This window comes from Pristiophorus japonicus, chromosome 16, assembly GCF_044704955.1.
Source record: "Pristiophorus japonicus isolate sPriJap1 chromosome 16, sPriJap1.hap1, whole genome shotgun sequence".
NCBI classification, from domain to species: Eukaryota; Metazoa; Chordata; class Chondrichthyes; family Pristiophoridae; genus Pristiophorus; species Pristiophorus japonicus.
The window spans coordinates 7,552,427-7,565,372 of record NC_091992.1 but is presented as its reverse complement, the minus strand read 5'-3'; the positions used below and the strand labels follow the sequence as shown (position 1 = coordinate 7,565,372).

At 44.7% G+C, this 12,946-nt stretch overlaps 1 protein-coding gene across 4 annotated transcripts in view; it reads left to right on the top strand.

Annotated features, from left to right (window-relative positions):
* LOC139226291 (uncharacterized) overlaps positions 1-12,946 on the top strand; it is a 136,252-nt gene that overhangs the window by 82,804 nt on the left and 40,502 nt on the right. For all 4 annotated transcript variants that reach the window (XM_070856938.1, XM_070856937.1, XM_070856940.1 and 1 more), the window contains 3 exons: positions 240-418; positions 1,803-1,968; positions 10,197-10,358. In XM_070856938.1, coding sequence (XP_070713039.1) covers positions 240-418; positions 1,803-1,968; positions 10,197-10,358 — 507 coding nt within the window. The remainder of the gene's footprint in view (positions 1-239; positions 419-1,802; positions 1,969-10,196; positions 10,359-12,946) is intronic.

The window sequence follows — 12,946 nt, the reverse complement described above, 5'->3', positions numbered from 1 at the left end:
TAAGTATCCTGTATATGAGCTACACCCCAGTGGTCTAACACTCCAAAAAGTCACCATGGAGGGAAATGAAATCACTCGTGATACAACAGCCACTAGATGGAGTTTATTTTAAAACCGATTATAACATTTAAATCCACCCCCTGTAAGTCTCTGATAACTGGGCACTCAAGAGCTATCAGGCCCAACGTTGCTCTCTTCCCCTATTCGCGCATCTATTTATTTACTGTTTGATTTTGCAGGCAACACCATGGTTTCCTTGTTCAGTGAACGTGGAGAATTAAATGTTGGAGGATTCCAGCTCAAATTGAGAAGTGGGATGCCACCAAAAGGACAGACCCCTCTCACTGCATCATCACTGAATCATCAACCTACAGTTCCCTGCTGCAGTGTGTTAATCCGACTTTTACCACACACACAGGTAATGCAGCTCAATTATAAGTCAGGAAGTTAGTTCAGTATGTGTGCAGCTATAGTGATGATAAACACTTCACTTTTGTAAGAAGTGGTTCTTATAAAGAATGAATGGAATGTGCCATATGACATCGATCAGAAATGTCTCAAAGGGTTTCACAACAATGAACTACTTTGAAGTGCAGCTATTGTACATGTATGGATACACACAGAATGCATTTTGCAGACCACAAGATCTCACAAACTGCAGTATGATGGGCAACCAGTTAATCTGTATTAGGTGGTGTTGATTGTGGCGAGGACGTTGGTCAGTAAACCTGGGCGCTGAAAGTCTTCAGCCCTTTCTGGCAAATTCCCGCTGTAACTTTGGCAAGAGTGCATTGGGAGGGCCGGAGATCGAGGCCGGGATGTGGATATGCAGGGGCTCCGCATTGCGCAGCGGTTTCCAGGATGGCCTGTGGAGGGGCGGAGCCTCCACCCGCCCCAAACCAGGCCCTCGGGATAAGTGAGCACGATCTGGCGTATTAGAGTTAGGGTTAGGGACGGGGCATCATCGACCGGAAACATTAACCCTCTTTCTCTCTCCACACATGCTGCCTGACATGCTGAGTATTTCAAGCATTTCCTGTATTTATTTCTGGGCTATTTTGTTCCTTCTGCCCTAATATTACCTTTACCCACTGTGCTATCAAGGGAGCTTACCTTTTCTGTCACTGTCAGCTGTGGCTCAAGGGCAGCACACTCGCCTCTGAGTCAGAAGGTCGTGGGTTCAAGTCCCACTCCAGGAACTTGAGCACATAAATCAAGACAGACACTCCCAGTGCAGTGCTGAGGGAGTGCTGCACTGTCGGAGATGCCGTCTTTCGGATGAGACATTAAACTGAGGCCCTGTCTGCCCTCTCAGGTGGATGTAAAAGATCCCATGGCACTATTTCGAAGAAGTACAGGGGAGTTATCCCCGGTTCCTGGCCAATATTTATCCCTCAATCAAAAAAAAACAGATTATCTGGTCATTATCACAATGCTGTTTGTGGAAGCTTGCAGTGTGCAAGTTGGCTGCAGCGTTTCCCACATTACAACAGTAACTACACTCCAAAAGTACTTCACTGGCTGTAAAGTGCACTGAGACATCTGGTGGTCATGAAAGGTGCTATATAAATGCAAACCTTTCTTTCTATTCTGCCAGCTCAAGGTGTCTGAATGTGGGTGAGAATACTGAAGGTAGAATAGAATCTGCCACTTGCGTGGTGTAGTTAAGTTTTTTTTTGCAACTGACATCTCAGTTGTACTAGTGTCCCTTTCCATCTGATCCCTCCGGATCAGCATCAAAAAAAATACAACAGTGACACCCCTTCTACAAGATGTCCATGTTTTTTCTCTGCTCTTGCCAGGATCCCGTGCCCCCTCCAGACTATCCGAGTGGATTTTACTTCACAGAGGACGCAAAACCAAATAAATCCGAGCTGGAGATGATCTCATCCTTCCAGCAGGACAAGGAGTTCCCAGTCTCTGTGGGTAACGCAGCAGCACAGTTGATGAGCAAGGAGCAGACTCAAGGTAAGGACTCACTTTAAGGGGCATTTCCATTTGTTGCTGAACTGGATGACCGTGCTCGGCTGTGATGGAACCATACCCAAGCAAGAGTCAGGGTATTCGGGAGACAAGGGAAAAAACTGGGAGGAGAGGGGGAGAAGGATACATTTTTGCACCTTCAAATGATTTTCAAAACACATACTTGACAACAACACAACAGATACATTCCCAATTTCAGTGGGCACAATTTTTTCTTCTCACCACTTTCCCATCCTCTCCTGAAAGCATTTACTTCTTACTGGAATGCAGTTCAAAGGCACCGCCCTCTAGTACCTCATCCAAGTGACCACTGTTGACGAGTGAACCTACACCGTGAGCATCAGCAGACTCTTGGTGTGCATCATCACAGCTGTATCCCATCCTGTCCTCCACACATGCGCACTTCTAGGACGGATGGTCAGTTAATGATCAGGAGTGAGAGCTTTGACTGATTTCCCTCGACCTATCCCGGCCAAATGTGGCAGCAGCACTGCCAAACCAGGTGACATCCGCTAATTCAGCATACAATAGGGTTGCCAACTCTGGTTGAATGTATTCCTGGAGGTTTCATCACATTACCTCTCACCTACAACAGCCCAACCAGTCCGTGTTGGTGTTTATCCTCCACACAAGCAGTAACCCCATGTGTCTGCTCTGTTCCCTTATGCCTTTATTACCCTCTCCTTCAAAGAAAGATTTGGATTTATATAGCGCCTTTCAAGACCACCGGACGTCTCAAAGCGCATTACAGCCAATGAAATACTTTTGGAGTGTAGTCGCTGTTGTAATATGGGAAACGCAGCAGCCAATTTGTGCACAGCAAGCTCCCACAAACAGCAATGTGATAATGACCAAATAATCTGTTTTTTTGTTATGTTGATTGAGGGATAAATATTGGCCCCAGGACACTGGGGATAACTCCCCTGCTCTTCTTCAAAATAGAGTCATGGGACCTTTTACATCCACCTGAGAGAGCAGATGGGGCCTCGGTTTAACGTCTCATCCGAAAAACAACACCTCTGACAGTGCAATGCTTCCTCAGCACTGCACTGGACCGTCAGACTAAATTTTTTTTTGTGCTCAAGTCCCTAGAGTGGGACTTGAATCCACAACTTTCTCACTCAGAGAGTGCTGCCCACTGAGCCACAGCTGACACTGTCTTTCTTTAACCACCTGTCTATCCTATTCTTAAATGTTGAAGGAAACATAGAAACATAGAAATTAGGTGCAGGAGTAGATCATTCGGCCCTTCGAGCCTGCACCACCATTCAATAAGATCATGGCTGATCATTCACCTCAGTACCCCTTTCCTGCTTTCTCTCCATACCCCTTGATCCCTTGAGCCGTAAGGGCCATATCTAACTCCCTCTTGAATATATCCAATGAACTGGCATCAACAACTCTCTGCGGTGGAGAATACCACAGGTTAACAACTCTCTGAGTGAAGAAGTTAATCCTCATCTCAGTCTTAAATGGCTTACCCCTTATCTTTAGACTGTGTCCCCTGGTTCTGGACTTCTCCAACATTGGGAACATTCTTCCTGCATCTAACCTGTCCAGTCCCATCAGAATTTTATATGTTTCTATGAGATCCCCTCTCATCCTTCTAAACTCCAGTGAATACAGGCCCAGTCGATCCAGTCTCTCCTCATATGTCAGTCCTGCCATCCCGGGAATCAGTCTGGTGGACCTTCGTTGCACTCCCTCAATAGCAAGAACGTCCTTCCCCAGATTAGGAGACCAAAACTGAACACAATATTCTAGGTGAGACCTCACCAAGGCCCTGTACAACTGCAGTAAGACTTCCCTGCTCCTATACTCAAATCCCCTAGCTAAGAAGGTCAACATACCATTTGCCTTCTTCACCGCCTGCTGTACCTGCATGCCAACTTTCAATGACTGATGTACCATGACACCCAGGTCTTGTTGCATCTCCCCTTTTCCTAATCTGCCGCCATTCAGATAATATTCTGCCTTTGTGTTTTTGCCCCCAAAGTGGATAACCTCACATTTATCCACATTATACTGCATCTGCCATGCATTTGCCCATTCACCTAACCTGTCCAAGTCACTCTGCAGCCTCTTAGCATCCTCCTCACAGCTCACACCGCCACCCAGCTTAGTGTCATCTGCAAACTTGGAGATATTATACTCAATTCCTTCATCTAAATGTTGTAAAGAGCTGGAGTCCCAGCACTGAGCCCTGCGGCACTCCACTAGTCACTGCCTGCCATTCTGAAAAGGGCCCGTTTATCACGACTCTCTGCTTCCTGTCTGCCAACCAGTTCTCTATTCACGTCAGTACATTACCCCCAATACCATGTGCTTTAATTTTGCACACCAATCTCTTGTGTGGAACTTTGTCAAAAGTCTTTTGAAAGTCCAAATACACCACATCCACTGGTTCTCCCTTGTCCACTCTACTAGTTACATCCTCAAAAAATTCTAGAAGATTTGTCAAGCATGATTTCCCTTTCATAAATCCATGCTGACTTGGACCGATCCTGTGACTGCATTCCAAATGCACTGCTATTTCATCCTTAATAATTGATTCCAACATTTTCTCCACGACTGATGTCAGGCTAACCGGTCTATAATTACCCGTTTTCTCTCTCCCTCCTTTTTTAAAAAGTGGTGTTACATTAGCTACCTTCCAGTCCATAGGAACTGATCCAGAGTCAATAGACTGTTGGAAAATGATCACTAATGCATCCACTATTTCTAGGGCCACTTCCTTAAGTACTCTGGGATGCAGACTATCGGGCCCTGGGGATTTATCGGCCTTCAATCCCATCAATTTCCCTAACACACTTTCCCGCCTAATAAGGATTTCCTTCAGTTCCTCCTTCTCACTAGACCCTCGGTCCTCTAGTATTTCTGGAAGGTTATTTGTGTCGTCCGTCGTGAAGACAGAACCAAAGTATTTGTTCAACTGGTCTGTCATTTCTTTGTTCCCCATTATAAATTCACCTGATTCTGACTGCAAGGGACCTATGTTTGTCTTCACTAATCTTTTTCTCTTCACATATCTATAGAAACTTTTGCAGTCAGTTTTTATGTTCCCAGCAAGCTTCCTCTCATACTCTATTTTCCCCCTCCTAATTAAACCCTTTGTCCTCCTCTGCTGAATTCTAAATTTCTCCCAGTCCTCAGGTTTGCTGCTTTTTCTGGCCAATTTATATGCTTCTTCCTTGGATTTAACACTAACCTTAATTTCTCCTGTTAGGAGTATCATCTTGAAAACTATGTTTGGCAAATTTTATCTTGTTTATTCGTTGATGCATAAAACAATGACATGAACCAAAGTACATTATTATGTGGCATGTGTGTAATGTCATTGTCATAATTCAATCTAAAGAGGCCCTTGCACCCATCTCCACTGATGTATGTACAATCTGCTCTATCCTGGACTCTACCCTACCCAATCCTACTGACCTAATCTCCCGAGGAAAGGTTATGGATAGTTTCTTCCTGTGTATCCCTCTCCTTCCAACCAAGACGGATTAAGCAGATCTCCAGAATGTCTGCCGAACCTTGCACGCATCAGCGAGATGTTCACCCAGCTTTCTTTTAAAGAGGAGAATGACATACAGCTCTTCTGATTTCTCACCTTTCCCAATCAAGAAGGTTTGCCAAACTCTCCGGCTGCTTTATTGAATAAAGAGAGTCAGAAGGTCTCGGTTTTGATTTTCAGTCTGTGCTAAGTTGGTTAATTTCAGCTAGGCCAGTCGTTGTGATGCTACAATGGACCTCAGTGTCCCATAGTAGGCACTGTATGCCTGATTTTTGTCCAGTGACCCTTGCTGGAAGCGCACATCAGGTGGGAACAGCTTTGGATGCAACTGTGATGCCCTATATTAGCCCGCTGACACTCAAGGTCCAGACTCACGAATGACGAATATGTATCAGAGGGCTGCAATGTACCTATTCAGGAGAGAAGAGCGAGAACACTGGAACAAATAGACCTGCCACTTTTACAACCAATTTCAGGATGTTTTGAACTGGATGTAATTTCCCAGGCATTGTACATACAGCAGGCCATGGTGATATTGAGTTACCTGCTTGATGAATGCACTGTTTTCTTTCCTTGTAGGAAAAGGGGAGGAGGTTTCTGTCAACCGATTCACGACCTCAGCCCAACTTTCGGGAAATCTTATACTCCGGAATATGTACAAGTGCAGTAAATAATTCCCTCCCATTTACATTAGACCACTTTGTTTGGCTGGACATTTACCTGAAATGTGATTTTGTAGCTTCAGCATCAAATGGGGCTCAATATTGGAGCTGTTTGGTTGCATTCAGACAATCGATGCCGTGCACTGACCTCTAATGGACTGGCTTAATTAACTGCGCTGTATTGTTCATCGCCCACACGCTGCAGACAGCAGGCTAGAAGAGGGCAAGCCACCAGGGCAAATAATATTGCTACGGTATTGTTCTTTAATCGGATGCACTGCTCCTGTTGTGTTTGAACCTGCCATGATTGATCAGAATGGGAAAGCGGGTGATGCACTCCTATTTCCTACAGACACTGGGATCAGTTAGTTAATGGACTGGCATGCCTTTACAAAATGGTCAATCGCAGGTAATGATATAACAACAACAACAACTTGCATTTATATAGCGTTTTTAACATAATAAAACGTTCCACTGCACTTTATGGGAATGTTATCCAGCAAAATTTAGCACCGGGCCACATAAGGAGATATTAGGACAGGTGGCCATAGGCTTGCTAAAAAGAGGTAGGTTTTAAAGAGCATCTTAAAGGAGAGTGAGGGAGATGTTTAAGTAGGGAACATGTTATGGAGAAAATCTATGCTCAGACTCATCAACCACTGGTCATTTTGAGGGACATTGTCAAATTATTCTGTAATCTACAAGATTTTAAAGTCCAAGTTTGCTAGCACCTAACCATTGGTTGATATCTCTCTTATCATCTCTCCTACTCCTTTCAGCCTTGGTGGTGTCCAGTTCTTTGCCATAAGCCTGTCACTTAGGTTTCTTGGTAATAATTTAAAAATGTTCCTACATTATAACAGTGACTACACTTTAACAAAAGTACTTCATTGGCAGTAAAGTGCGTTGGGACATTCGGTGGTCGTGAAAGGTGCTATATAAATGCAAGTCATTCCTTTTGTCAAATTTCCATTCTTGGTTCGACCACGGCATTAATTGTCCCTCAACTTTGAACAATACAAGTATGGAGACTGGCTCTAAACTTTGGTCATTGTGCACAGTGGCTACAATGTTCAATGTGCATGATGGATGGTCAGTTATTGCTTTCAAAGAGGTACTTGTCCTTCAACCCCACTGCTTGAGGTTAGTACCCCTGTTCGCCTGCGTCAGAGGCTGTGGGTGCAAGACCCACTCCAGAGACTTGAGCACAAAAACCTCGACTGATACTTCAGTGCAGTCCTAAGCTCTGTGGTGCCATCTTTCGGATAAGATCTTAAACCAAGTCTGCTCTCTCAGGTGGACGTAAACGATCCCATGGCACTATTCCGGGGGAGTTCCCTCTGGTGTCCTGGCAAATATTTACTCCTCAACCGCCATCACTAAAAATAAATTATCCGGTCATTATCACATTGCTGTTTGTGGGAGCTTGCTGTGCGCAAATTGGCTGCCGCGTTTCCTACATTACAACAGTGACTACACTTCAAAATTACTTAATTGACTGTAACGCGCGATGGGACATGCTGAGGTCATGAAAGACGCTAGTCTTACTTCTCTTATCAATTCGGAAGATGAGTTAGAGATTGATATAAGAGTTAAGAAGTGTGGCTATATATTTCATGACTAAGTATATTGAAAGCATATTGCATGGGGAACTCCAGGGTGAAATCTTATGCTGATTCATTTCAGCAAAAAAACTGGCATGAGGACAAAAGGGGAAATTTCCTTTTTAATCTGGGCCCAACAAATGATATCAGAGTGAATGGAATTGACATTTTCCTGCGCTGCTGTGAAGTGTATCTTTATTTCTTTTTAAATTTTGGCCCTCATCCCAGTGTCAGAAAATTGAGTTAGGAGGAAGGTAGAAAAATTGGACTCATCAGCCCTGAGAATTTGAATGGAATGAGGCCTAAAAGAGGTGCTTACACAAAGGGCTAGGTGGAATAGAAAGGTTAATCTTGGGCACTATTTCCAGTTAACCCATGACTGCAGGATTGGGGGGACTTAAATATAAATTGGTAAAAGGCAAGTCCAGGAAAAACTTCGTCATACGAAGAGTGATCAATACCTGAAATAATCTACCAGGTAGAATAGTAGGAGCAAAAACTCTGCAGTTATTCAAGAGGCAGTTAGATGCTTTGTTTGGGGAGGAGGGTCATAAGTTTCTTTGGAAAAATGAACTTGATGGGCTGAATGGCTTCCTTCATCTGTACTTTGTGATTGAGGTGAGCAGTGTTAGTGTTAGATAATAAAACATTCACTGTCATCAACCAGCCATTTTCATAGAATCACACAGCACAGGAAGCCATTCGGCCCATCTGCCCAATTATTAACCCCACTCCCCTGCTCTTTCCCCATAGCCCTGCAAAGTTTTTTGGCCTTTTTAAATATCTATTCAAGTTACTATTGAATCCGCTTCCACCGTCCTTTCAGGCAGTGCATTCCAGATCATAACCCCTCGCTGAGTAAAAATAAATATTCTCCTCATCTTCCCCCTGGTTCTTTTGCCAATGATCTTAAATCTGTATCCTCTGGTTACTGACCCTCCTGATGGTGTCTCTCCTTAGCTGCTCAATGTTGTGGCCTTTTCGAGGATGCTAATTCTTGTCTCAGTTGGGACTCATATCCTCTAAGACTTACAATAACACTGGAGTTGAGACTGCTGAAACATTTCATCTGTTGCAACCAGCAGGTAGAGGAGGCTTTTATCCGTCAGTTTGGGTTAACTTTGAACATGCATGGATGAAAGGATAGTGTGCTAGTTCAGTCCTCAAAGGCATACTTTTTTAAAGTCATCACAGAACAGGATCCTGGGAGGTAAGTTTTAATAAGAGATTTGAACTGCGGCAGCGTTTCTAGCGTTGCTGGTACTAACTTTTGATTTGAGAGGTGTCAATGATTTAAAGAGCCTTGCAAAATAAAGAGTCACCACTGAGCTATAGGTTAACCATTTGTGCTTCAAAGATGAAGATATCAAAATATCAGTTGTGGCCATAGCGTTATCATTGTACTGATCCTGCTGGTCACAAAGCTTTACTGTAACTGTGCAATAACAACTTGCATTTATTTAGTGCCTTTGGATGTATTGAATGTTCCAAGGTGCTTCAAGTAGGAGGAACTCAGAGCAGACACCGAGCAGTAGTGAGAGTTAGGAGAGTTGGCCATAAGCGTGGTCGTAAATATAGCTTTGAGGAGTTTTTAAATGATGGGCGGGGAGGGGGGGGCGTGAAGTAGCAAATTGAAGGGATTTCCAGTGTAGAGCTAAGATGGCTGAGAGCTCAATCTGACATGGAGGAACAGAGAATGCAGGTGTATAGGAGCCCAAAATCAGAGGAACAAACGTCATGGCTGGGATGGAGGAAGTTGCCGAGATCGGGTGTGGCGAGACCATGGAGGGAAATGAAAGCAAGGTCTAGGATTTTTAATTCATTGTGGTACCTGAACACACCTGAAACATTAACTTCTCTTTCTCATTTACATGTGACTGTCTTATCTCCAACACATGTGTAGTGTCTCATGAGTCGTCCTGCTTACAGTTCCCTCCGTGGCCTCGCCACACCCTATCTGACTCTGGGCTTCTATGCATCCATGTAATCGACTGTGTTGTTGCAATCTGTTGTATATCAATATAGCAAAATGTCTCGCCAGATCTTTACCATGATGATTTTTGGAAGCTTGATCTTGTCATGTATCTCACACCACTGTATATAACTGTATCTTACCATGCTATACATGACTGTAACTAGATATGACCTGTAACCACAAGCATACCTTACCACCAAGGGTGCACTTACAGGAGACACTGCACACCTGTCCCACACAGGTATATAAAGGCAGGTCTCAGACAAGTGTGGCATTCGAGAGCTGTGAAATAAAGGTGCAGGTCCTGAGTGACCTTGACTTCAGCATGTGCCTCGTGTAAGTCTGTACTGCAGGATCAGGACTTTACAGATCTGAATGCCTTTTGTGTAAGGCCTAGACAATAAGTATGTTTGGACTGCAGTGTCTGTTCTTCTATAAAATCTTTGCTGTCTCTACAGATCCTCCCGAACAGTGGATGGCCTGGTACGAGGAAAGACTAGATGGCAGGAAACACCTCTTACCTCAACAGCCACCCGCACACCTTAGTACACTCCGCATGGTTCAATATCGCCAACGAGCTGGAATCCGTCTTCGAATTGCCCAAATCTATGGGTTGAAAGGTCTGTGCATTATTCTACACTTCAATCCTACAACACAACTGTTATATGGGTTGACAAAAAGAAAAATGGTTTCTTGCCTGTGGTTGAATTTTTAACTTGTATTTCTTCTTGCTGAAAACAGCATGTGAGGGGTTAAAACTCAAAGTCACAAAGGATATTTCTCGAAGGAAAAGCCAGCAGTTCAGAATTCAGATGGGCTGCTTGTGGTAGGCTTCACAACGTGTGAAGTGTTAGAGAAAGCACAATAGCAAGAGCAAGATGCTAATTGGATTAAATTATCGATTTCACATTGCGTGGCAAGCATCATATACCATTATCAAAGTTTAGCTGTAAATTTATAAGTGTAATGCTGCCTTTTGTTTCACTATAACAACAACCACTTGCATTTATATAGTGCCTTTAATGTAGTAAAATGTCCCAAAGTGCTTCACAGCAGCGTTGTCAGACAAGATTTGACAGCGAGCCACATAAAGAGATATTAGGACTGATGACCAAAAGCTTGGTCAATGAGGTGGGTTTTAAGGAGCGACTTAAAGGACAAGAGAGCGGTGTAGGGTGGCAGGGTGGTTTAGGGAGGGAATTCCAGAGCTTAGCACCTAGGCAGATGAAGGCACTGCCCTTAATGGTGGAGTGAAGGAAATCGGGGATGCACAAGAGACCAGAATTGGAAGTTATAACTACAAAGAGGTTTGAATTGTATTTCTGTGGAAAGCCTGTTCACCTGAGAGTCAGTTTTGAGCTATCCGGCCAGCAGAAAAGTTCTGTGTCTGCTGTGTTTCTTTTTCTTAGGTGGTCCCTTGTATTGAGGATGACTTGCTTCCACACCAAAACCGGAATGAGTTCACAGGTGTTTCAGTGAAGGACATGATATTCTAGGTCCCGAACTACATGTTGAAGGGTGGAAGATGCCTGTAAGTGGATTTTTTTAACGTGTGATGGCCGTTGCACACCAGCCACCACACAGGCTTGACAGAGCGAGGTCTTGGTCCAGTGGATTAACCAAGACGACTGGAGACCAGCTCTGCTGCACGGACCTAGTGCGCGCACATATCGCAGTGTGGGCTGGGCCGTGCTGCCCCAGGGCTCACGCCTCTCCTGGGCCCCGAACTCACGCCTCTCCTGGGCCCCGAACTCACGCCTCTCCTGGGCCCCGAACTCACGCCTCTCCTGGGCCCTGACCATGTCGCTGTTCCTGCGCCCCAACCTTGTCGCTCCTGCTGTACCTGCCCACGCTCCAAACAGCGACCTGGGTTATGATGACGTCCAATCCAGTCACCCTCCTCCAAGACGGCGCTCTCCTGCACCAGCTCGCGCTGCTCCCTGGAGTGGTATGCCACCACGCTGGTTCCAGGGCCCGCAACTCCGCTCCTTTTATGGCCCCGACCTGACATCGGTAGTGGGTAAAATGATGGAATCAATTATTAAGAATGTTACAGCAGCGCATTTGGAAAGAGGTGATTTAATAGGTCCAAGTCAGCATGGATTTGTGAAAGGGAAATCATGCTTGACAAATCTTCTGGAATTTTTTGAGGATGTTTCCAGTAGAGTGGACAAGGGAGAACCAGTTGATGTGGTGTATTTGGACTTTCAGAAAGCTTTTGACAAGGTCCCACACAAGAGATTAATGTGCAAAGTTAAAGCACATGGGATTGGGGGTAGTGAGCTGACGTGGATTGAGAACTGGTTGGCAGACAGGAAGCAAAGATTAGGAGTAAATGGGTACTTTTCAGAATGGCAGGCAGTGACTAGTGGGGTACCACAAGGTTCTGTGCTGGGGCCCCAGCTGTTTACATTGTACATTAATGATTTAGACGAGGGGATTAAATGTAGTATCTCCAAATTTGCGGATGACACTAAGTTGGGTGGCAGTGTGAGCTGCGAGGAGGATGCTATGAGGCTGCAGAGTGACTTGGATAGGTTAGGTGAGTGGGCAAATGCATGGCAGAAGAAGTATAATGTGGATAAATGTGAGGCTATTATCTGAATGGTGACAGATTAGGAAAAGGGGAGGTGAACGAGACCTGGGTGTCATGGTACATCAGTCATTGAAGGTTGGCATGCAGGTACAGCAGGCGGTTAAGAAAGCAAATGGCATGTTGGCCTTCATAGCGAGGGGATTTGAGTACAGGGGCAGGGAGGTGTTACTACAGTTGTACAGGGCCTTGGTGAGACCACACCTGGAGTATTGTGTACAGTTTTGGTCTCCTAACTTGAGGAAGGACATTCTTGCTATTGAGGGAGTGCAGCAAAGGTTCACCAGACTGATTCCCGGGATGGCGGGACTGACATATCAAGAAAGACTGGATCAACTGGGCTTGTATTCACTGGAGTTCAGAAGAATGAGAGGGGATCTTATAGAAACGTTTAAAATTCTGACGGGTTTAGACAGGTTAGATGCAGGAAGAATGTTCCCAATGTTGGGGAAGTCCAGAACCAGGGGTCACAGTCTAAGGATAAGGGGTAAGCCATTTAGGATCGAGATGAGGAGAAACTTCTTCACCCAGAGAGTGGTGAACCTGTGGAATTCTCTACCACAGAAAGTTGTTGAGGCCAATTCACTAAATATATTCAAAAAGGAGTTAGATGTA